General features: G+C 42.7%; 1 protein-coding gene across 1 annotated transcript in view; it reads left to right on the top strand.

Moving 5' to 3' along the window:
• CIT (citron rho-interacting serine/threonine kinase) overlaps nt 1-25,847 on the top strand; it is a 114,245-nt gene that overhangs the window by 71,103 nt on the left and 17,295 nt on the right. The window contains exons 24-35 of the mRNA XM_056858944.1: nt 5,575-5,772; nt 9,426-9,619; nt 12,840-12,975; nt 13,529-13,633; nt 15,437-15,577; nt 15,724-15,831; nt 16,706-16,868; nt 17,112-17,276; nt 22,460-22,597; nt 23,828-24,008; nt 24,217-24,308; nt 25,263-25,367. Of these exons, the coding sequence (XP_056714922.1) occupies nt 5,575-5,772; nt 9,426-9,619; nt 12,840-12,975; nt 13,529-13,633; nt 15,437-15,577; nt 15,724-15,831; nt 16,706-16,868; nt 17,112-17,276; nt 22,460-22,597; nt 23,828-24,008; nt 24,217-24,308; nt 25,263-25,367 (1,726 nt within the window). The remainder of the gene's footprint in view (nt 1-5,574; nt 5,773-9,425; nt 9,620-12,839; nt 12,976-13,528; nt 13,634-15,436; nt 15,578-15,723; nt 15,832-16,705; nt 16,869-17,111; nt 17,277-22,459; nt 22,598-23,827; nt 24,009-24,216; nt 24,309-25,262; nt 25,368-25,847) is intronic.

The raw sequence follows: 25,847 nt of genomic DNA, 5'->3' as shown, positions 1-25,847 counted from the left end.
TGGCAAGGAACTCACCAGGGGAGATAATGACTCTGAGATTGTTCAAGGAGCTTTCCTTCCATGATCCTCAAACTCTCCATGGAGGTTGAAAAGGCTTCCTGTAGCCTGTGGACTGCATTGTCCTCTTCAGCCCCTGAGGCTCCTCAGCCCCACCCAGTCTCTCATCATTAGCTTCTGTGATTCCTAGCTACTGCTTTCCATTTGGCTTTGGGACCTGGCTGCCATCCTTGTTCCTGCTCCCTTTAATGACCTGTGTGGCTGGACTTGATGCTTGATAACAAACACTGTAGGGTGCTTTTTTCTGATTTGTTGTTGCTTCTCATTGGATCCTGTATAGAAGCCACCTTCCCATCTTGGTGCATGTACCCTTCAGCTATCAGCTCAGATTCTTAGCCCCCACTCCACCCCTCTTTGTTTTCTCTGGGCATGCTCAGAATACATACCTACAGGTAACCTGAAAGCAAAGGATACCTCTTTTTCTGCCTTTATGTTGGATATGTGTGGCATTTTGTCAGCTGCAGTGGGCAACTAGGTGTCTTTTTTTCTGTATATCTACGGTTCATTTGAACCCAGTGCCAAGTTTGTGTGACACCACTAAGTGCCTTAATGCCTCATTGATATGCAATCTTGCAAGCTGAGAAAAAGGATAGAGGTGATATATAAAAGGTCATAAAGTTGCTATAATGCAATAAATATTAGGTAAGTCTTTTTGTAAGCCAGATGTGAAAACATGTTCACAAGTCTTTCATTGCTTTTGATGCATGCTCATTCCAGCTATGTAAACAGTTGCTTGTTGGTTAGTGCAGCTAATACAGAAGGGCATGGACATGCTGATGCGTTGATACTACTGATCTTTCTTCCAAACCCTGCTGTTGTTTCTTGATAGAGGACAAGAGGTAGCATTTTGTAGTTCTTTTTGTAGAAGGAGGATTTTTGGGGAAAAGCAAAACTAAATTTGTGATTGGATTGGTTATATGATTTAAACTCCCATATAATACTGCATATATAGTGTCTCTACTACACTAGGGATGGTGTAGTGCCTCTCCCCCAGAGACTGGAGGAGAATATAGCATGTCCTTTAGCTTAAAAAAGAAATTAACCTACTAGTGGCTCCACCTTATTTTTTCACTTTATTGAGAGTCAACATGGTGTAGCAGAGAGTTGAACTAGGATCTAGGAGACCCAGGTTCAAATCCACACTCTGCCATGGACGTTTGCTGGGTGACTTGGGCCAATCACACACACTCAGCCTAACCTACCTTACGGGGCTGTTGTGAGGAAAGAATGGAGGAAAGGAGAAAAGTGTAAATTGCTTTGGGTTCCCATTGAGGAGAAACAAAGCAAGAAATTTCCACGTTGTATTCAGAAACCCAACAATTTGTCTCTTGGTCTATCTCCACTTTACATATGTCTTGTGGGTGGGGGCAGGGGTTTGGATGTTCAAAATAATGCCATTGTTTCTCTGCTTCAATCTAATGTGCTTGAGGGTTTTATGGTCTCTTAGACTTTTCCTAACTTTCTGATAGAGACAGGAATATGTGTGTATGTGGCGGGGGGAGAGATAAATGGGCAGCATTTTGAGAGGGAATTCATAGACACCTTAGATTTGTCCTTTAAATTTAAATGTATGGGTCTAATGCTTTGAGTGTCCCTCATGATTATAGCAATGCAGAGATAAAGCCTCTCATAACTATTTGCATTTTCTATGAAAAATTGAAATGTTCTCCTGGTACTTTATGAGCTACATTTTACCTTCATATAGCCAGCAATAAGTTCGCAAAAGTTAGTAGCACGTGGGCATTTTTTTTTTTTTTTTACTAGCTGGCTGACCACACTTAAGTTAATTATTTCTGGCCTGAAAGCAAAGAACAACCAGCTTCTGGTACATTGTCTTGCCTTGTTGCTGGTAGGTATTCCCTGGGCAAGTGATTATTTACAAACAAGTAACATGCTTCCTAAATATCTTATCCTCCCTTGCGTTGGCTATGGTAAATGAAGTGTGTTGGATCTGTTCCAATACCAATGGTGCTCTTCCTTGGCATAAGATCCAACCCAATATGCATGTCTTTCATTTTCTATAGTCATTTAAACATGCTCCTCTACAATCTTGAATTTATATCATTTAAGCTATCAGTTTTTATTATTCAGCTCAGAAGAACATCTTCACTCCCTTTCACCTGCCCTGGTACAAAGTCATAACTTTATACCACATGATCATACAATGCAATAGAATCTTTGGTTTTGTTTATTTCTGGAGGATTGGGCCTAACATCAGTTAGTTTGAGATAGGTTTCCACTGAGATGGTCACTTCCCATGAAGGTGAAGCTGTCATTTTGTCCAAGTGATAAAGGATTTATCAGTCTTTGGCTAAGAGCCAAAGAGCTACTTCAAGAATGCCTGAGCAGTTGGGGGGTTCCTTCAAAGGAATTCTGTTTTTTCTGGTTTCAAACTGCTTTTGAAACTCCTTGGGTTGTTTGCACTTTATGGGAAGCTGCTGTAGAAGGGTAAAAATCCAAAGCCCCATTCGGTTTGGAAGTAGCTGCATGGTGGCTTGGGTGCTCTTTTAAATACTTCTACTTGATGTCTAATACTTTTCTATATTATTGTGGCGAGGCGTGATAGAGCCACTTCCTTTAGGGATGCCGTGGGGGTATAGTGAGGGTGATTCTTTTGAGAACCATGTCTACAATGTGCCTTGGGCCCTGTATGTAACTGGCTGGCACTTATTTTACTTTTATAACCTGATAGCCTGTCCTTCTGCCAGCGCTGTCAGCAATATGAATGAGAAAGCGTAAAAGAAATCTAAAATCAATAAACTTAAACACCCAGTGAAGTATCAAAATATTAGAAAAAGAAGCACTGCAGCCACTGATGACAGTAAGGAGCCAGTGCCATGAGTGAAAGAACATCTTTTAAAACTATGTAAGGAAGACCCCTGGTAGCTTCCCTGGGAAGAGTTTCCACACCATTTACCCTAAAGTTTTTCACAGGGCACTACATTGTCCTACTGGTAAGTTTTTTAAAATAAAATGTTGCATTACAAAAATAACCAGCCCAAAGACATTTTTGTAGGTTTAAAATCTGATAATCCCCAAAATGTGAACCCAGTTCCATCACCTATGATCTAGAATGTTTCCTCTTTGGTTTCTGAGGCAGGTTCTTTCTTTTAACTGTCTACTATTCCCCCACTTCCTTCATATCTCTCTGCATGGTCTTTTCTCAGCTGTAATTACTTGATTATTTACCACTGAAAGGCTTCCCACTAAGAGAGATAGCCCTAACTAGAAAATTACACTTAATAGTTATGTACGTTATGATAGGTTAAATGATCAAGTAGGGATTTGTTATCAAAAAGCTGTCCTGGTGGATCAAATGAAAAAATTCATTTAGTCTAGTGCTGCTCGCTGGTAGCGACAAGACAGATTCATCCAAGAAGCAGGACGCAGTGGTGTTGGTCGTCGGTTGCTGTGTTTGTCCTCAGCATCCACTAATCAGAGGTATGGTGGCTTTGAATATAAAAGTTCTCATTTTAGTAACGACTGCTAGCCATTGATAGACCTATCTTCTTATCTAGTCACCATGACAACATCTTGTAATGAATTCCATAAGCTAATTATGCACTGTGTTAGGAAATGCTTCTTTTTGGATGCCTTACGCCTACCGCCTATCATTTTTCCTGGATGATCCAGAGTTCTGGTGTTCAGAGAGTGGCTTTTTAAAAAGCAAAACAAAAAACCTTGCTGCTTTCGATGTTCACTATCCCTTTTTTAACTTGGGGCCAAATTAGATGTGTCTACCAAGGACCTAGATTCGTGTTTTTAGTCTAAGCTATTTTTGAACTGAATAAAATCTGGGTCTGTGCATAAAGGAACATGCATTTAAAAAAAAATCCAGGGAAGCAAGTGCTTAATTTGCTATAGTCTTTTCGACTGCCAGTCATGCTGCAAAAAAATATTCTTGGCTGGTAATTTCAAAATTATGATGTGAATCAGCAAGTGAGTTGGCGCTAACAGAAATCCCCTTTACCCAGGAGGGGAGCCATTTTCAATCAACTGCTTAGTTAGCCTTTGAGACCCAGAAGCAATTGGTATAAATCTAGGAGAAGCAGAAGAAAAAGCTTTGTACTTGCAGCAAAAAAATAAATGTTATTGTTTTCCTCCAATTGCTAGAAATTACTTCTCAATTTTTATATGTTTATGAGGAATGCAAGCAGTCCTCTGTCCCCCTGCCCTTTCTTACCCTGATTACTCCATTGCATAAAGGAGTCATTACATCTGCATTGTTAAGTACAGTAATAAGTAAGAACCTCAGCATTCAGTCTTTTCAGATTGGAGACTTACCTTTTACCAGTAACATTGAAACCACTTAATACTTTGTAACATTTAAATTGGTTTTTGTTCTTCTTCTGTATCTCCTTACCTTTTCCCCTTTTTGCCATAAATTCCTGCAAACCATGATGCACCTGCTGTCAGTGGTGGGTCTCAACCTACCAGTTGAAGAGCAGTGTGTTAAAACAACTTTGTAAAAGCATTCCTCTAGCTATAGGTAGTGCTCCATCTGTGTACTGTAGGATTGTGTGATCAGATATTAAAATTATTATTTATTATTTTGATGATTTTTGTATTAGAGTATCTTTTATCTTTATGTGAGCTGTCCTGAGTGCATGGAACGGCAGGATAATAGTTCCTTAAATAAATAATGGAATTAGTGTGGTTTTCTATTTTAAAATTGTATGCTTTTATTTGACTTCTTTCTCCTAGTTCTTGTGAAGTTTTCCACCAATCAGTATGGCAAATAATCCCTTGGCTGTTCAGGAAGTATTATTATGGGGTACGGAGCATTGCCATAGCCACAACACTGCTTTAAGTAATGGACACATCTGTTTCCATACAAGCAAATACTACTTTGTTCTTTTGTCTTTCATTTTCGAATGCTTATATTGGCTTTTCCTGTATAATCTGTTTTTCAGCAATACATTTATTCACACATCTCATTTTGCTATCCCTAGCTTTTCTGGCTCAATCAAATCAGCTGTTCCTAAATCAGAGCTCTTTTTCCTGGGAGCATATTGGTTTTTGTTGATTTAAACCATTATAAGTAAAAGGCATTCCAGATAATGCACTTTAGTGTTACCTCTCTTCAAAGAGTTCTCTGGTAGACATTATTATGAAAGTTCTCTTTCGTAAGCTAGCTTGTCCTTTTGTTAGATAGGGTAACAAGGTTTAGAAAGGAAAATCAAATTCTGCATATGACTGAACCACGACATAGCAGATCTAAAGTGAGGACCATTAACTGCTGTTGCCACACAAGAATGGTCTCTCAAATCCATGTTGCATGAAAATTAAAAGATTTTGCAATGGGTTGTATTCATGTTCAGCTCAACTGAAGGTGTCAGTTCTTCAGGCTAAAGACTGAATTGGTTTCCAGTGTATATCTTAAGCATGCTCCAGTCTACAAGACCCCTAATGAATTTTACAAATAGTCATTTGTTTGGCTCTGGGGTGACTAAAAGAGAGAGAGATTGATTCTTTCAGAAAGTGTGGCTTAATTGTTTTTCTGTTTTATTTGTTTAGGTGATTACAGACTTGGAAGAGCAGTTGAACCAGCTGAGTGAGGACAACGCTGACCTGAACAACCAGAATTTCTTCCTGTCGAAACAGCTCGATGAGGCTTCAGGAGCAAGCGATGAGGTGGTCCAGCTGCGAAGCGAGGTTGACCATCTTCGCCGTGAAATCACAGAGAGGGAGATGCAGCTCACAAGTCAGAAACAAGTAAGCGTTCAGGAATTATTAATCTTTTCAAGTTTTTTTTGTCCAAACGAAGGCTGACATGATAAAAAATATGATTGTTTTATCTAACCATAAGAGAGTTTGCCTACATGTGGAGAAGATGCGTGACTATACAAAATTATTTCTAGCCTGACTTTCTGTCCCACACCCTCGGTATATCTCCCCAGCTCCCAAAGGTTCAAAACCTATAAAAGCTTTGGAAGAACAGCTTATTGAGGGCATCGGAATGCCTTATTCTTATAAAAGGGGCCAAAGGAGCTTCAGTATTACCAGTAGGTGTGATATAAAGCTGAGCAGATATGTAAGAAAATCCAAAGTAAAAAGTTAAATTGAATTTATTACAAAGAACAAGAGTTTACGTGATATTAAAGGGTAAAAACCAAAGCACCTAAAAAGGCATCACAAGTAGAAAAATACGATCTTTCTCTACCTACTATGAGGTCTTAGATCTCATATTTATTTGGTTAAAGTATTTTTGTTCAACAGATTTCAAGATGGAAGGCGCTACATGGTGTCTTATACTAAAAGTAAGACACAACAAAGTTTTAGACCCTGCTTATTTAACCTATAACTGAAAGCTGGTTCCTTACATGGAAGTTTCGGGCTGTAGAACCAACTCCTATTTAAATAATCATTTTTTAGGGCAACCCTGTAGGGTTTTCAAGGCAAGAGACGTTCAAAGGTGGTTTGCCATTTCCTGCTTCTGCCTAGCGACCCTGGTATTCCTTGGTGGTCTTTCATCCAAATTCTGACCAGGGCCAACCCTGATTAGCTTCCAAGATCTGATGAGATTGAGCTAGCCTGAGCTATCCAGGTCATAATCTACCGGATGAAAAACTTGTCCAGTTGGAACTGGCACCTAGGACTTGTCTTATGAAGCAGAAGATGGAAGAACTAGCCAGTCACAAAGAGTATGTAAATCTGTTTTGAAGCCTGATAAGTAGGCAGAAAGAGATGATCACCATAAGACCTTCCCAAAACATACATTTTACTGCCTAGGCAGAGACAGAAAATTGCATATGGGGGCATGCCCATCTGCACTCAAGACACTCTGAGCAGACAGGATAAAAACAAGAGTAGAATGTTTTTCTTTGAGAGACAAGCACAAAGGTATTTACGCATGGCAACAAGGGTTTCTCTGGCTTTAGGAATTTGGAGCTAGCCAAGTAGTCATCCAGACTTTAAAGTTACACCCTCCTCTGTCACAACCCATGATTTGAAGCAGAACCTTGTGTGTGCCTGCTCACTCTCAAATGCACACGTGTGCCAAAGCAGAAGCAAACAACTTTTAAAAGTTGCTTTGCTGGATCCTACGAAGGTACATGTAGCCCAACGTTGTTCTTTCAGCTGTAGCTGAGTTGGCCAGCTCAATTCCTTTGAGCACATACACACAGGAAGTGATGTTGATGGGTATTCACTACTTGTCCCCAGTAGTTGGTATTCAGTGGTATACTGCCTTGGTATAGGGAAGGTTGGTTTATCATGATGAATAGATGTCAACAGGATTATCCTCTGTAAATTTGACCTGCTCTTGTTTTTAAAGCCCTCTAAGATAAAGACCATAACTGCAGCTTATGGTGCTGAGTTATGAAATGAGGGCAGGAAAGAGCTTTATTTCATCATTTCAGCCAGCTTCATTGGGTGAAATAAGTTCTGCTATAATAAAAGAGGTGGAGAAATGAATAATTAAAAAAAAATCTTTAGAATGTCTCTCAAACCGTTTGTCAATTTTTCCCTAAATTAAAGAAGCTCAAGCACTTCAAACTTTTCCCTTAGGAAAAGTGCCTCAGTCCTTTGATTGTTGCCATTTTCTGTGTGTCTTTTTTAGTTCTGACCTCCTTTTGAGATGGGGGTGACCAGATACGTAATGAGTATTTGAAGTATTCCCACACCGTAGAGCAGGGGTCCCTGACGTTTTTGAGCCTGTGGGTACCTTTGGAATTCTGGCAGAGGGTGGTGGAGCCAACCACAAAATGGTTGCCACAGGAGGCACAGCCAAACACTGTGTCAGGGAGAGAAGCTATATGTCAGAATCAGAATCAGATTTATTAATACGACAAAGCCATTAAAATATTCATATCAATTACAAAGTAGGATTAAAAGATGCAGTATATAAAAGTATGGGATATATAATTCTTAAATAAATAAATAAGCTAAAAACCTCAGATTAGGTTAAATTGCCAAGCCCTGGCTTTGTCTAACAAATCTTGTATATTGTAGCACAGAATTTAGCTACTTGTTCCATCGTCTGGGCTGACCCTTCCCATAGGAGATTCCTCAACTTCCCTTCCTCAGAGCTGTCCTTTGTTAGATTAGGGAGAGGGGAAATTATCTTGCTTCCTCATAAAAAGAGCATCTGAAGAAAACGTGCGCAGAGGTTATTTGTAACACTAATAGTAACCCTACAAAATTTCAGACAAAAGCTCTGCTTAAAAGGATGGCCTTTAAAAAGAACATATTGTTTAATAATATTTTCTTGTATATACACAGCTTACCTTCAGTCACACAGTGAAGATCCTTGTGCTGTTCTGGCACCTGTTGCTGAAGCAACTTTCTAAAAAATCTGCACAGCCAATTGGTTCTGTGGTGGCCAATCAGAAGCCAAGCTGGGCAAAAGCCCACCTGGCCTGTGCACTTTCTAAAAACGCTCGGTGGATGCCTAGAAAGGTTTAGCAGGTGTTAAGGGGCCCCATGGGCACCACATTGGGGACCCCTGCCATAGAGAGTGCATTCACACAATAACATGCCTTCACAATGTATGGCTTCAGAGGATTCAAGCGATAGATGCAGTCCACATGCCCCAGGACAATCAACATAATCTCTCCCTTGGTTTACTAGGAAAATCTAACCTGCAGAAACTGTCCTTCTCAACTCCACGAAAACAAACCCACTTTTCTCTTCTTCCCTTTGCCATTTTATTCAATCTCACCTCCTTACTTACAGGAGTAGTACAGAGGAGAACACCACCTCACCTTCCTTACTACAGCCCCCATCCCTATGGCTTTTGTCCATGCAGGTCCCGTGGTCCCCAGGATAACCTTTTTGGTAGTCAATGGGCATCACTGCTCCCTTTTTCATCAGCAGAAAGGCAAGTGGCAACCAGTCCACTGGTCTAGTGGACGAGATTCTTAGACTAGAGAAATCTGCACTCCATCACGGATTTCACTTGCCATAGATAAATCTATTTCTTAACCTATGCTTACTAGGAGGAGTGTTGTTGCTCTCTGTCGAGCGAGGAGTTAAGACCATCATCATCGTCTTGTATCAATTGCTCAGTTGTCTGTTTGGTTGCTTCCATGGCATACCTTTCTCGTTCAACCTCAAAGAATCCCATAGGCCCAAATTTCCCTGATCCTTCCTTTTCCTTTGTTTTAGCTGCCTATTGGCCCAGGACACGAGTGAGTACCACCAGCCAAACTGTCTTCTGTGTTCTTGTATTATTTTTGGAGAGGCTCGGACTGTGTGTTCCTTCCTCTCCCCCCCCTTTCTTTCCTCCCTGCATCTAGGAAGGCAAAGCGTGATAAGTTTTCAGAGACACATCATAAAGACTGCGAGGGAGTTTTACTTTATAATGGTACAATGGTTTTGAGGTGGAAATTTGAAAAAAAAATGATTAAAGGGGGGTTTGTTTTTAGACAATGGAGGCCTTAAAGACAACCTGCACAATGCTGGAAGAGCAAGTGATGGACCTGGAGGCTCTGAACGATGAACTCCTGGAGAAGGAGCGTCAGTGGGAGGCATGGCGAAATGTGCTGGGGGATGAGAAAACTCAGTTTGAATGTCGGGTTCGAGAGCTGCAGAGAATGTTGGATACAGAGAAACAAAGCAGGTATGGATTTTTGCTTCGTGCAAGGTAGCTGTGTGTGTGGGGGAAAGCAATAAAAAAGTAGGGGCTGTGGGAGAAGGTCTTGACTCATTGCCGTAACCCCGATCTGTGGAACTGGGGGTACTGTTCGATTGCCAGAGTGGTGCAGTGGTTAAGAGCGGTGGACTCTAATCTGGAGTGTCGGGTTTGATTCCCCGCTCCTCCACATGAGCTGCGGACTCTAATCTGGTGAACCGGGTTGGTTCCCCTGCTCCTACACATGAAGCCAGCTGAGTGACCTTGGGCTAGTCACAGTTCTCTTAGAGCTCTCTCAGCCTCACCTACCTTGGAGAGCCAGCGTGGTGTAGTGGTTAAGAGCGGTGGTTTGGAGTGGTGGAGTCTGATCTGGAGAACCGGGTTTGTTTCCCCACTCCTCCACATGAGCAGCGGAAGCTAATCTGGTGAACTGGATTTGTTTCCCCACTCCTACACATGAAGCCAGCTGGGTGACCTTGGGCAAGTCACAACTCAGTTAGAGCTCTCTCAGCCCCACCTACCTCACAGGGTGTCTGTTGTGAGGAGGGGAAGGAAAGGTGATTGTAAGCTGGGTTGAGTCTCCCTTAAGTGGTAGAGAAAGTTGGCATATAAAAACCAACTCTTCTGCTGCTGCTTCTGCTTCTTCTGCTGCTGCTGCTGTGGGGAGAGGAAGGGAAGGAGATTGTAAGCCAGTTTGATTCTCCTTAGAAGGTAGAGAAAATCGGCATATAAAAACCAACTCTTCTTCTTCCATCTTCTTTGGTGGGATCCCGATTAGGCTCTGTCCCTTGCTGTTAGAGAGTTTCCCCAAGGTTTCCACCAGGGGTTGGGCAGGCCCATATTGGTGACTGCAGAAAAAGCCTGTGCCCAGGCAAGATACTGCATCTACCAACTTCCCACTACCCTTTTGGATACTGCTTGCCAATGGTGGTGAAGTACTGCAGGGGGAGACTATGCATCTACCAACTTCCCACTACCCTTTTGGATACTGCTTGCCAATGGTGCTGAAGTACTTCAGGGGGAGACTAAGCACGCCTACAGCTTCCAGCATGATTTCCCCCCTTTTGCTTTCCCTCCTAACACATACTGAACCACGGGCTCCTGAGGAAGCACAATATCAAGCAACGGGCTGGCTGGCAAAAGTTTCCCAAATCAGTTAGAAAGTCTATGCTTAAAGAAAAAGGCAGATCAAATGCACCTTGGAGCACCATTATGTGGGGCTATAGCTGGCTAATTCTTTTGGTAATGGATCTAATCTGTGGTAGACAAGCCAGGAATCGAAAGCAACCTTTGTTCCTCCATCTCTGGGCTGTAACACCCCCTGCTCAAATCTTTTGCCTATATTTCTTGGTGGTGTCGCCCTGTGTGGTTGAGAAGAAAAGCATGTGCTAGACTCCTGTCTTTGTGTATGAAGCCTGTTTCCTAATCTTATCCAAGTTCACTTTAAGGAAGCAAAGTATGAAAAATATTTTTTTTTCTACCACCATTCATTGGTGTTCTAAAAGTAGCTACAAGCCTATGTTTTGTACCAGGCGCACAAATTCTAAGTGAATTGTGTGGACAAAGGGATGAGGTTCCTAAGCAAGTTTGGAAGAGAGTACTGAGATCTGGATATATTGAAATCAGAGAGAGTTTGGTTAAAGAATAAAAATACACTTACTGGTCAAAGACCGTAACAATAATAAACAAGCGCTCATGCAATCAGAATAATACCAAGCACATAAATAGCACTAAATATTAAAATGCCCACATTAAAATGTAAATATTTAGAATGCCCACGTACTTGTGCAGTATATTTCACTTTGAGAGGAAGAAAAAGCAAAAGTTTGCATTGCCCTTCATGGTAAGATCCTCAGTCTGGAAAGATTCCCAAGAATCTTTAATAGTTGATAATCCACATAGGAACCACACAAGCCAGGAAGAGTTTGAGCCAAACTCTTCTGCCACGTGGGCTCCTGCTCTTTGGAAAAGGGGGAAGTCGATTATGCCCCCTTTTCCTGACAGAGTATTCCTCTCCCTATTCCAAGAAAACTGAGAAGACTGTACTTTCACATTACCCAGGTAGATTTGCCAGAGTGGCCTACTGTCTGTCCTTACAAAGGACTTGAAGACCCCCAGAGGTCCCCTCTGTTTGGGACAGTGTGATTTTCGTATGGTTCCATGGACTTCACTGAAGCATAGTTTAAAGCAAGTCCTGTGATTTTCTCTCTGTTCTATTCTCTACTTTTCCTAATGAATTCTTTAATAACGCTTCTTACTTAACAGTTAACAGTTCAAGGTCTAGTTGTTTTTATTGTCCTGGAATTGGGAGAAGGGGGCTTCTTCCACTCGAAGGGCCCTAATGTGCAAGCAGGATGAGTAATCCTCCAACATGTCCTCCAGACACCAGTGGGAAGAAGCATGCGCAGTGAATCCAATGTTCTCTGCTTCCTCCTTCCTCCCTGACTCCTTTGCTGCCCACCACCTTTGTTTCCTCCTCTCCTTTCAGTCAACAGTACAGCCGTTCCTGTTCTTTAGGCCCAGTGTGAGCTTTTTCTGCTCCCTCATTGGTCTCCACCCTCAATTCCCTGATTATTTTTCCTCCTTCAAACATTTGTCTCTACTACCTGTTCTTCCTTCAGGTCTGTAGGATAGTCCACAGCTGACTATTCTTTTAGACTCCTTCCCTCCATTTGCCTATTTCTTAGCTCCTCGGCCTGTCTGCTTTGCCTCTACAACTCCTCTTGTCCCTTGTGTTAACTGGCGTGCTCTTTTTAGTCCCAGCAAAGCTGACCTCTCACAGATGATCCGTGGTATCAGTTTGGCCTGTTTATTCAGGGGTTTTACCACTGCTCCCCACTGCCCCGGTCTGCTAGTGTGCGATGGATTGTGTCAACCTACAATTCCCCTTTATTCCTCTGCAAGGGCCATGAATTCAAAGAACAGCAATTCTGATTTATTTGCCAGCTGTTTTATTTGAACATGGTTTCTTATCCTGTACCGCCATGTGGCAATAAGATTTGAATCCAGATTCTTGCTGTGGAGACTTGGAACTTTCTCAGTACAGCAGGTGTGAATTAATTCATGGAATATGGGGAGGGGCATCAAAGAATAATGGGCATTCTTAAAACAGTCTGAATTTGCTCCCCTCTTGATTTCCTCTGATACCCTGGGATCCTTGGAAGAAGCCAGTTCCAGAAAATAAATGTATTTCTCCCTTTTTGTGTAGGGTACGAGCAGATCAGCGTATTACTGAATCACGTCAGGTGGTAGAACTTGCCGTTAAAGAACACAAGGCAGAGATCTTGGCTCTGCAGCAAGCATTAAAGGAGCAAAAACTCAAGGCTGAGAGTCTTTCTGACAAGGTCAGTAACGTTTTAACCTTTAAAGCACTCACCGTAATTTGGTAGTAATTCAGATGAGCAGCAATGAATGGAAATAACTTGATCTTTGCCAGTTCATTTTCAGAATGATTGTTTCATAGCTTCCTTTGAAAGGGGCGTTTTTTACACAATAGCTTTAAAATCAGAGCTTTTGTTGCCACTTTCTTTTGTCCTGTATGGCATGAAGTGCATCACTGTTGGGGCGTTCACATGCAGATGCAGCTGTATGTTGTTAGGCCTTGGTTCAGCTGGGGGTGAGGATTAATTAGTTAAGATTAAGGCTTCCCAAAGGTAGGGACGGGGGGAGAGGCTTGGAGGAAGAGAGAAGAGAAACCTTTGAAAGGGAGGTTTAGGCATAAGGGACAGTAAGGAACAAAGAGATTTTGGGATAGCTGAGGGTGGGGGAGTTAATAAGAGGCAGCTTTAATGAAAAGGCATTTGTATTAGTTGACTTGGAGTCATCTTTATCTCACATGGTTGCATTTCACATCTGTACTCTTTTTAATGCATCCTTGTATTTATTCTAACCATTTAGCTTAATGACTTGGAGAAGAAGCATGCCATGCTAGAGATGAATGCTCGTAGTCTGCAGCAGAAGCTTGAGACAGAACGTGAGCTCAAGCAGAGACTTCTGGAAGAGGTAATTCACAATCCATCATGAGATGCCAGCGTGGTGTAGTGGTTAAGAGCAGTGGACTGTAATCTGGAGAACCGGGTTTGATTCCCCACTCCTCCACATGAGCGACGGACTCTAATCTGGTAAATCGGGTTGGTTTCCCCACTCCTCCACATGAAGCCAGCTGGGTGACCTTGGGCTAGTCACAGTTCTCTTAGAACTCTCTCAGCCTCACCTACCTCACAAGTCTGTTGTGAAGAGAGGAAGGGAAGGAGATTGTAGGCCAGTTTGGTTCTTCTTAAAAGATAGAGAAAATAAGGGTATAAAAACCAACTCCTTCCTCTTCCTCATCGAAAGATATGAGGAAATTGCAAAATAGTGCTGTGAAGTCAGGCTAATAAATGTTAGACTGCAAATTTGCAACCGCTTTAATATTTCTTCAGGTCATTAATGATGCTTTGGAAAAATAGGGAAATCTGTTCAAAACAGATCGAGGTTAAGCTCAAGAGTTCTGGAGTACTACCAGGTTCTATAACTGGAACATATCATTATGTTTAGTAGGTAAATTACAGAAAAATGTGTTTACAATGTTTTAATTGAAAGGTGGAGGAAAGAGGATTTGTATAGCATTTTTAAGACTAAGAGATTTATTGAAGCACTTAATGCTAATTAATATTAGACTACAATTTATGTATTGAAGGTTTAAATGTGCTTTTATTTAGCGCACCCACCCTGCTTTTCTTCCCAACAGGGACCCAAAGCAGCTTACAAATACCAAAATACTATTTAAATAAACAAAACACAGAATACAAAAGGCAGAGGCTGCAGAATTTCTAAAAAGGTAGCCGTGTAAGTCAAAGCCAAAGGTCTCCAGAGCCCTCCTCTTGGCAATTTATGGCACACAGGCATGGCACAGCAGCCCAAAACCAGGCTCCACAAGCAAACAGTCTGGAGTGGGGGACAAGACAGTCTCTCCCTACCTTACCCATGTTTGGGCAGCAAAGTCTCCAGGCAAACTGGTGAGGATCTGATACCCCTTAGGCCGCCATGTCTCTTGGCAAGCAGGGCTGCAGGCTGTGACTCACAGTCTAACAGCCATAGCCGCCTCCCCCTGCTTATAACAGTCCATTGGAGGTGGTTTGGATTGGAGGAGCTGTGGTGGAGGGGGGGTTAACCCCCACCTCCCCCATAGCCTTAATCCCAGTAGGGTCCCTCGCAGCTGCAGTTTACGAACTCTGGGCAGATCAATTTACAGATCTCCTAGTATTTTGGCTAACTTAGTTCCATCAGTTCCTGTTCGTGTCTGAGCCCTTGGGGTTATATGCAAAGGGGAAGCTTGTGCATTCACCTGTTGGCAGTTTTAATGAGCCCTTCAGTTTTTATATGGCTTACATGATACTAGATAATGACACAACCAGTTGTGTACTTCACTGCTTTCGACTTCTCTTAACACAACAGAGTCATCCAAAATGAGAGCCATTCTCCACATCATGCAGAATGAGGTGGTAAGAGGGAACTAACACATCCACGACTGTCGGTGTTCGCCTCTTCCTGACATGCTGTGCTTTTTATATGGAGGAGCATTCAACAAGCTTACACCACTCACACTCGCTGTGTGAAGTGGCGAAAAAGTACAGTCCAAAATATTACCACCTCATCTGCATACTGCATAGAACATCTGAGACCCAGCCGAGCAGGAACCCCAAAACATTTCGAGGATACAGTTAACAACCATAATAGCGCTGTATGTAACAGAACTGTTTCTGGCAGCCAAACATAGCATTGAATAGGTTAAAGGATCTCTGGCATCTGCTTTCTCATCTACAGCAAGCAAAGCTGCAGCAACAAATGGACTTGCAGAAAAATCATATATTTCGCCTGACTCAAGGCCTACAAGAGGCTTTGGATAGAGCAGACCTTTTGAAGACTGAAAGAAGTGACCTGGAGTACCAGCTAGAGAATATCCAGGTGAGGGAAAAGCAACAGCTGTTGTTTTTTGGAATTCTGCCCTGGATTCCCTGCTGGTTCTATGGGGACTTTTTTGGTGTTTTGAATCGGTATCTTTCACTGTCTCTCTCTCTCCCTGCTATTTGTTCTTTTTTTTTATTTCAAAGGTCCTCTATTCCCATGAAAAAGTGAAAATGGAGGGCACTATTTCTCAGCAAACAAAACTCATTGACTTCCTGCAAGCAAAGATGGACCAGCCCGCCAAGAAGAAGAAGGTGAGCAAACCAAAATTAACCAGCAGCCATTAGCCAGCTATGAATGGTGTTTTAAAAAAAATCTGTGACTGGGATGCAAAGAACCCGTGCAACTAGTTCATTGTGTCCAAGGCAGCTTTGGATATGAGTTTTTGGAACAGCAGTTCCTCCACATGCTTGTATTAAACTGTTTCTGAAGTGGAGGCAGGTGTTTGCAATAGCACATGAACAGTGGGGATGAGTCTGCTGTTCCAAAGAGAGAAGATCCCATCGGGTGGGTGTAGTCCCCTGGGAATAACAAAAGCAGGTCTTCAGATCCTGGCCTAATGGATTAGACATGGTGCCTTTTATAGTAAGCAATACTGAATGACGAACATGCCCTAGTTTGAGAGAATATTATAAAGGTAGCAGAAGATCTTCACAGTATTTTGGTCTTCCTTCCTTTGAGTTAGCTGCTTGAAAAATTAGGGAAGCATATAATTTTCCTTGCCTTGGTTGGAAATGTGTGAAACAAGCCAGGAATAAATGCTTTCGCAAGTAAACACAGTACAAGAGTGGCAATTCAGGATTTGTTGGGTCTTTTATCCTTTTACTTGCGATCTGGAAATAACTTACATACTGCTGTGCTGTTTAAACAGAGATGAAACAGCAGTGGAGACTGAATTTCACTTTCTGTGATGGTGGATGAATTTCTCCAATGAGAAAAAACAAATGCTCCTTGAAAGCAAATTGGGGAGTGTAGTGGGGAGAACCTTACGGGTTCCCTCCTCCATTTCTTTACTAGGTGAGGAATACTGTCAGACCCTCTGGTCTGAAGTTAGTTAGATTTCCCTTACTCTAGTTTAAACCATCACTTACTAGGAGTTAGGAGCTGTCTGTGTGTTTCTGTTGCTAGGGCCTGTTTAGTCGACGGAAAGAGGACCCTTCTTTACCCACACAGGTTCCTCTGCAGTACAATGAGCTGAAGGTGGCATTGGAGAAGGAGAAGGCCCGTTCGGCTGAGCTGGAGGAGGCCCTTCAGAAAACACGCATTGAGCTCAGATCTGCTCGAGAGGAAGGTAGGGGGCCGCTGAAAGTTCCATCTGAAGAGGAGGGTCATTTTTAGCCCGAACATGTCTCATATTTTGTGTGTTCTGTAGCTGTAAAAATGTTTTTCTCTTCTCCCTTCCCCCCCTTTGTTTGCTGTTGAGGATCCAATATAGCAACACCCTTGCCGCAGGCTCTAACTCTTAAGGTTACGTAGAACCACTGCTGCTTCTTGTGCTGGGAGGAGTTAACTAACCATTTATGTGTATCTGTAGCTGCCCATAGGAAAATTACAGATCACCCTCACCCATCCACTCCTGCCACGGCCAGGCAGCAGATCATCATGTCTGCCATAGTCCGGTCACCAGAACACCAGCCCACGCCCATCAGCCTGCTTGCTCCTCCCTCGAGCCGCAGAAAGGAGTCCTCCACACCAGAGGGTAAGGCTTCAAAGGGGGTGGGGTGGGGGTTATGAGGAGTATCTTACCCAAAGGGGATACCCCCCCATCCCTGATTCAGTTCTCACCCTGCTTTTCAGACAGGTACATGAGCATGGCAGGCAAACCAGAGGCAGTCAATAGGCTTACAAACTTGTTTGAGAGGAAGTAGGGCTATAGCTCAGTGGTAGAGCCGCCTGCTTGGCGTGCAGAAGGTCCCAGGTTCAACCCCTGACATCTCCAGTTAAAGGGACTAGGCAAGTAGGTGATATGAAAGACCTCTGCATTAGACCCTGGAGAGCCGCTGCCGGTCTGAGTAGACAATACTGACTTTCATGGACCAAGGGTCTGATTTAGTATAAGGCAGCTTCATGTGTCCATGCGTTATGAGAACAGAAGCATTCTTTCCCATCATTTCCTCTGCTGTCACGCTGGAAGTCATCAGTGCTGCTTACTCTTCAACATAAAACACTTATTTGACCAAGATTAAAGACCACAGTTTGAAAAATGCCAGTTAAATGAAAACAATGACGTGAGGCAGCTTCTGAATGAGGTATTCCAAATAGTTGTTTCTAGAAAATGAAAAGATTCCCCCCCCCCCCGATCCTTAGAAATGAAGAAAGCGAGAGGCACTAGTTCAGCAGCAGAGCACATGCTTTGTATGCCCAAGGTCACAGATTCAGTCCTTGGCTTGTCCTCTTTAGAAGAGATAGCAGGTAGCTGGGTTGGGATAGAGCTCTACTTGGAAACCACGGTGGGCTGTACTTGGCTACATGGTCCAGTTCAGTGCAAAGCAGTTTCAGAGTATCACAGAGTTGGAAAGGACTTCCAGGGTCATCTTGTCCACCCCCCCCCCCTGCACAACACAGGAAAATATATTTTCATATAATTATAAGAAAGAAAGATTCTTTTGAGAATCTGCAAGTGTGGATTTTATTTTTGTGAAGGGGAAGATCTGTATTGTGCTGTTTTAAAAGTTAGTGTCTCCTCTAAGATACTTGGAGTTCCATTCTAGTAAAGCTTTTTCTACTGAAGGAGATTCATCCATTCTTACCTTTGTGTCTCTTTTCCCTCCTCCTTTCTTCTTTGATCAACTGAATATACTGTAAGCTTCTTAGGGTAGGCTCCTGTTTTGTTTGGCTTCTTTTACTTGTAAAACTCCATGTACAGCAGTAGAATTGTGTAATGAATACGTAAACAGAGGTGAGATTACTACAGGTGGACATCCTTCATGGTGTCCTTCCAGAAATACTTGAAGAGCTACTAAGTAACGTGAACATTTAATTGCTGGATAAAACAGTGAGGAAGACTGAGGCAAACAGTTCTCCCCCTCAAAGGGGAGCCAGTGTGGTGTAGTGGTTAAGAATAGTGGTTTGGAGCGGTGGAGTCTGATCTGGAGAACCGGGTTTGATTCCCCACTCCTCCGCATGAGCGGCAGAGGCTAATCTGGTGAACTGGATTTGTTTCCCCACTCCTGCACACGAAGCCAGCTGGGTGACCTTGGGCTAGTCACAGCTGTCTCAGCCCCACCGACCTCACAGGGTGTCTGTTGTGGGGAGGGGAAGGGAACGTGATTGTAAGCTGGTTTGATTCTCCCTTAAGTGGCAGAGAAAGTCGGCATATAAAAACCAACTCTTCTCTTCTTAATGGACCCCAAGATAAGAAGCAATGGGAGAAATTTGAAGAACTGGGAACAGAAGGAAAATAACGACTAATGGCATTTGACTTAGTCTTGCACAAGAGTTCACACAGTAGTACATCAGGCAGGTTCTGTGGCAGTTCTCATACCCCCTGCTTGTGTAACAGGTTGCACAAGTTACTTGCACAAGTCTCTTGTCCAAGCAGGAGCACATCTTTGCGTTCAGTTTCCCCTTTTCACGCAAGCTTCAGATTCAAAATGTAGAAATGGCTCTTCGTTATTCTTTATAATGTAATATGTGACCCGTACTCTGCAGTACAAGATGGTGTACAGCCTAATAGAGGTATCACTTATCATTAGAGAGAAATCCGTCTTTAATAATTTCTTCATCGAATATAGATGTGGAAAACATCAATTGAAGGTTCTTCAGTACTAGGGAACGGGGAGTCTGCTGGTGGAAGAGTCTCTTACATCACCTGAAGGCTCCTGGCGCCAGAGGAAAGTAACACTATTATTATTAGTGGAATGGAACCATAGGATGCATCCTTGGTTGTAAAATACAGATTTCAGCTGAACGCTGTTCAGTCGTCAGTGTTTTTTACTGTTAGAAAATCATAACAGTTTCTTGCTGAAATAACAATATGCTACCTCTGGGCACAAACTGGAAGGAAAACAATTCTTTGACACGACATCTAGCTTACTTGAAAGTGAATCTGTTGTTTCGGGTTTTTTTGTACCTTCTAAACCTTTTCTCCAAAAATTATGAAAACATTGAAGGCATTTCTTTTTTCTGACAGATGCTTTGTCTGGAGAGACTGCTTGCAGCTAGATTTCCTCAGTATGATATGCTCTCAGGGAGAATTTTCATTTTTACTGCCTTTTTAACAATCTGTAAGCAGCCTACTTTGCTGAAAATCTGGCTTCGTTGCAATTGGATGTGAGAGTGTTCAGAATTTAGAGGACTTTAATGTGCCATGCATGGTATAGAATTGATGACAGAGGATGCACAAATGATTTGCACACTTTCCCATATTTCTGATGCCTCATGCAAAAAAAGCAAAACAAGCTCATACATCTCCCCTACTGGGATAAGAGAAAACAAATAAATGAGTGCAAGGAGAATAGAAAAGATTTATAAAGGAAAGAATTGGGAGGGGGCTTGAAGAATGCTGAGCTGGAGGCCAGTGGCTTATTCAGGCAGGTTTCTTGTATATGTCATGCCAGTGATTAGATTGGGTGGGGGTTCCTCTGCCCATAGCAACTTGTTTGCATGCATAGAATCATAGAGTTGGAGGGGGCAATACAGGCTGTCTAGTCAATGCAGGATCAGCCTGGAGCATCCCTGACAAGTGCTTGTCCAGCCTCTGCTTAAAGACTGCCAGTGAGGGGGAGCTCACCACTTCCCTAGGTAGCTGATTCCACTGTTGAAAAACTCTTACTGTAAAAAATGTTTTCTTAATATCCAGCCACAATAGATATGTGGACAGAATGGAGTGGGTTCAGAGGAGAGACGAGGATGATTGGGACCTGGGGACCAAGCCCTATGAGGAAAAGTTGAGAGATTTGGGAATGTTCAGTCTGGAGAAGAGGAGATTGAGTGGGGGGGGGACATGATTGCTCTCTCTAAGTATTTGAAGGGCTGTCACTTAGAGGAGGGCAGGGAGATGTTCCTGTTGACAGCAGAGGATAGGACTCGCAATAATGGGTTTAAATTGCATGCACACCCATAGCATTTGGGGACCTGCTGAAAAATCCAGATGAAAGCTACCTTAGAGGGCTGCTGCCTCTAATAGGCAACTTGTCACACTAGGTCCTGAACTTAATATAAATTCCCACCCTCCTCAGCTGTGATTGAAAACAGAGGTTAGAGGAGCAAATGCGGGAGGGAGCAGTTTGCTTTCATGGAAACGTGCTAGTACAGTTAGAAGTCTTTGTTAGTCAATCCTCAAACCAGAACAAAACTGAGCACAGATGAGATGTTCATTCCTCTGCCATTCGTTCTTGTGCTCCCCAATTATCTTTCCTCATCCCTATGCTTTCACCTTTCCTTATTCAACATTTTAGAAGAAAATCTGAAAATATGTCTTGTTACTTCCATCGCTAATGTTTTCCCAATTATTGGTGGCGAGTTTGAATACAGACTTTCCTGTCACGTATTTGTCTGACAGTGGTCTTTGCATCCTCCTGTTCTTCTTTATCTTCTTACGCAATTTATTCAGGTAGCGATCTCTGCTACTTTTTTCATCAGGGTCAACATTTAAACCACGGAGGCCACATTCTACTGGCTCAACAACTTCCTTATTGAGCCATCTATTCAGAAGTGCTCTTGTCTATGCTAGTGTGAGATGACTTCTAGGTATCCTCAGTTAACATGTTTCTACAGCCAGTGTGGATCTTGCATTGTCTTCCTTCACTGTCCCACAGCCAGAACTCTCAAGGGGGTTAGAGTTAGTAATGCTCTTTTTAGATATCTTTGGTTTTCCAGGCCTGTCAGTCTTACCAAAAATCTGTTGGTGCTTACTAAGCCCTGTACCACCTACAGCAGTAATTCCTAGTGAAAGTTATTGGATTGCCAAACTTTTCTGCTTCTCGGTGTTTCACTGTAGTGGATGTCTTCATTTTATGGATGTCTTAAGTACAGATTGTCTGCTGTTAGTGTAGGTATGTTCTTGTATTTGTCCATGTGATGCAGACCTGTGGTCTAGAGCTAGTGTCATGTGGCCAACTGTGTGAACTGTAAGCTGGAGGAGTCCTTAGTTCAAACCTCATTTCAGCAATGAATTTACCATATGGCCTGAGACACCTCCCCCTGCCCCCCCCCCAGTCCCACAGCCTCCATTTACAGTATTGGGATGATAAAAGTAACCTACCTTAAAAGGTCATTGCAAAGATTACTTAGATAATTATGTGAAGTGCTGAACACCCAGAAATGCTATACAAGTACTAAGGGTTTGTGTAGTAATAATAATATCTGCAGACCCTGAATTTTTTTATCGGCTATTTAAATTGCTACCCTTAGATTTTTACTGAGTGAAAAACCTTCATTTTTATAATTATTTTGGCAATTTCTTTTAAGAATTTTGCACAATATTTCTGCCAAATTCTGATGAATACTTCTCTAGTGAATAATAAATTAGAAATTGCTATTGAAATTTTTGCAGTCTTGTCAAAATCAGTGCTTGAAACTTACTTGTGCTAGGGGTGGCCACAGCTTAAGTTGAAGGGCTTGTATTAGAAGTCCTTGCTCACCAATGCATGCTGCCCTAAACATCTGCGGTATAGGCACATGCAGAAATGAATGATTGCATTGCACTGAATGATTTTAGGCCACTGTTGTTACCACTGGCAATGCACTTCTTCAGGCATATGGACATATAAACCTTAATCAGTATTTACCACTTACATGTCCATCTGTCACAGATAAGAGCTTTTTAGCTGATGTAAGCAACTAGCACCCTCTAAACCAACACAGGGTTAATGAACTTGGAAATATGAAAAGATCTTTGTGCTGCTTTGATAACATTTCGCTGCTTGCTCCTTTTCCCAGAGTTCAATCGGCGGCTGAAGGAAAGGATGCATCATAATATTCCTCATCGGTTTAATGTGGGACTCAATATGAGAGCAACAAAATGTGCAGTTTGCTTGGATACCGTGCACTTTGGGCGGCAGGCATCAAAATGCCTTGGTAAGAATCTTGTGTGAGAGGAAAGAAGGACATGAAGGATGAGATAGAAGAATAGTTATCATTTAGCACTCTGTTTATGTTCTAAGAGTTGATCTAGAATGCAATGGAATGATTTGGCAGTGAGAAAGTAGAGTGCTGAAGTGGTAGAATAGGACTGTACCACTTCAGATTGCAGGGAAGGGATTCTATATTTTGAAGTTACCCGACATTAATAATTTCCTCTGAGTAGAAAACCAGGCCTGTTAATAAGACAATCTCAATCAATCAATCTTTATTAAACACAGTCATAGACCAGCACAGCTCTTCACAATTTACCACTGAAACCCTTAGTATTATACTCTTCCCACAGGCTTATACAAATAGAAAAAAAATTATTTGCACAATTTGCAAACTATATATACTACCCATTAAAATTGTTGGCATACTGATGTTCTCAGCAGCGTCTGATGGATTCTACAGGCTGCTGCACAGAACTTTGCCATTCCTACTGTAACCTGTGGATTTTCATCTATAAGCAACATTTTAGTATACTCCGGACTTGAATGGCTGGGATGCTGACTAAGCCAGGGGAATGTTAATAAGACAAATGTGGGAGGAGGTTATGAGCCTGTTCTGCCCACTGCTTTGACCACCTGTCACAAAGCCTTTCCTTGTACTCAAGTTGTTGAGCTGTCTGTCCTAGTTCTTGCTGCCATTTTCTGCTAAGAGATCATCTGTGAGGAGTAGCCGCAGGCTGGGTACTCTTAAAGAAGGTCAAGGGGGAATCTGGAAATTATTTTACTGGAAATAAAAATTTGTAAATATTTAAAGGCAGTATTGCAAGGACATAAGAACATGAGAAAGGCCATGCTGGATCAGACCAAGGTCCAGCAGTCTGTTCACACAGTAGCCAACCAGGTGCCTCTAGGAAGCCCACAAACAAGACAACAGCAGCATCCTGCCTGTGTTCCACAGCACCTAATATGATAGGCATGCTCCTCTGATCCTGGAGAGAATAGTCATGCATCATGACTAGTATCCATTTTTACTAGTAGCCATGAATAGCCCTCTCTTCCATGGACATGTCCACTCCCCTCTTAAAGCCTTCCAAGTCGGCAGCCATCACCACATCTTGGGGCAGGGAGTTCCACAATTTAGTAGTTCCTTTACACAGCTTAAATGTAAGAGGGAAATCCTGCAGGCCTGGAAAACAGGTGACCCTCTGATTTTAGCCCACCTTCCGTCTTTCAGAATGCCAGATGATGTGTCATCCGAAATGCTCCACATGCTTGCCAGCTACTTGCGGCTTGCCTACAGAATACGCCACTCATTTCTCCGAAGCTTTTTGCCGGGACAAACTGAACTCTCCCGGTCTTCAGCTGAAAGAGCCAAGCAGCAGTTTACGGCTGGAAGGATGGATGAAGGTGCCAAGGTACAAACGTGAGTCTCTGTGCTAAAATGCCAGCCCAGCGCTGGTGCTGCTGCAGGAGGAGCTCTCCGTAGGCTTAAGACGAATCTGCTGAGGCCGTTTCTCTTGTTGCTGGTGAAATTCTTCCAGGGTTGGCTGGTGTTACTAATTCTAAAAAACCTTGACAGAACCTCTAATACAACTTTGTCCCTTCTTTCTTCTGTGTTTTCAGAAATAATAAGCGTGGGCAGCAGGGCTGGGACAGGAAATACATAGTTCTGGAAGGAACTAAAGTGCTTGTTTATGACACAGAAGTACGAGAAGGTAACCTGTTCCATCTGATTAGCTTTCCTGTCTTCTCTGACAGTGTGTGCTCTCTCTGACTCTTCATGCACAGTTTGGTCTTTCACAGAAATTTGAACTCAGTGGAACAGGAGAATGGTTTAATTTTCTAGTTCCCTGGATTTCAAACTTGTTACCTTCAAGGGACTCCTTCCCACGTGTAATTTCCAGAGAGAGCCACTGAGCATCTCAAATGAACCTCTGTGCTTGGCAAAGGATTTTGGGTCATATTTGCAACAGGCAACCGGGGCTGAGATAGATGTTTTACAGAGTTGTCAGTGTGTTGGACTTGGCAGGGGTGGACTGGGAGGCAGAAACAGCCTTGCAAAAGAACACAGTCCAAAAACCTCTTGTTTCATTAGCATTAGCCAACCAATGTGAATACCCAACTCCCGCATATTGAAAGAAGTATCATAATGATAATCCCCTAGGGGCCTCTTGCAGGTGCCCAGCCCCAGGATGGCTCGGTTAGGGGAAGGGCCTTCTCAGTTGTCCCTGCCCTGTGGAATGCACTGTCTCATGACTCCCGTGCCCTGCCAAACTTGTTTAGTTTTTGCAGAGCATGCAAGGCCAAATTGTTTAAGTTGGCCTTTGGACTGTAGTCCACATGTTTGGGTTGTCTGATTAGTGGTATGGTGCTAGACACATATTTTAATAGTTTAACACTTTAATGTTAATATTTTATATTTCTTTACCTGCTTTTATGTTTTAACTCACCTGTACTGTTTTGATGTTGTGAGTCGCTGAAAGACCCTTTGGGTGAGCGGCGACTTAGATATCTAAGAAATCTGATCTAATCTAATTACAGTTAATGCAAGCGCTCACAATGTGAAGTTCTGTTTTCCTCCCCTTTTCTCCCCCCCCCAAATGCCTTGTTTCTTATCTGTGTTTTCATTTCCCTTTCATGTTGTTCTTCCATTTTTAACTTGGCCAAAGCTGGACAAAGGCCTGTAGAAGAGTTTGAGCTGTGTCTTCCTGATGGAGATGTCACCGTCCATGGAGCAGTGGGAGCCACTGAACTGCTAAATACAGCTAAGACAGGTGAGGTTAAAATAGAATTTCACCTGACAAGAATACTATAAAGGATCAGTTTCTAAGTGGTTGCAGCAGAAGCAGATCTGGCAGCTACCCGTTAAAATTTATTATCATCTTGTAAAGCATAGATAGGGAACTTGAGGCTGGGTTTTACTTCTGGTGCATCTCTGTCTTGCCCCCAGTATGTTTAACATGCACATCCATGCCTTTGGACTAACCCCAATCTCATCTCCATGGCCCATAACTAGGGTTCCCAACCTCCAGATGGTGGCCGGAGATCTCCTTCTATTACAACTGATCTCCAGGTGACAGAGATCAGTTCCCCTGGAGAAAGTGGCTGCTTTGGCAATTGGACTCTATGGCATTGAAGTCCCTCCCCTCCCCAAACCCCACCCTCCTCAGGCTCCGCCCCCAAAATCTCCAGGTATTTCCCAACCTGGAGCTGGCAACCCTACCCATAACTGTAGTGTGTATGTGGAGATGGGA

The sequence above is a fragment of the Euleptes europaea genome, chromosome 13 (assembly GCF_029931775.1).
Source record: "Euleptes europaea isolate rEulEur1 chromosome 13, rEulEur1.hap1, whole genome shotgun sequence".
NCBI lineage: Eukaryota > Metazoa > Chordata > Lepidosauria > Squamata > Sphaerodactylidae > Euleptes > Euleptes europaea.
The sequence above is the reverse complement of the archived record's forward strand: the minus strand, read 5'-3'. Positions and strand labels throughout refer to the sequence as shown.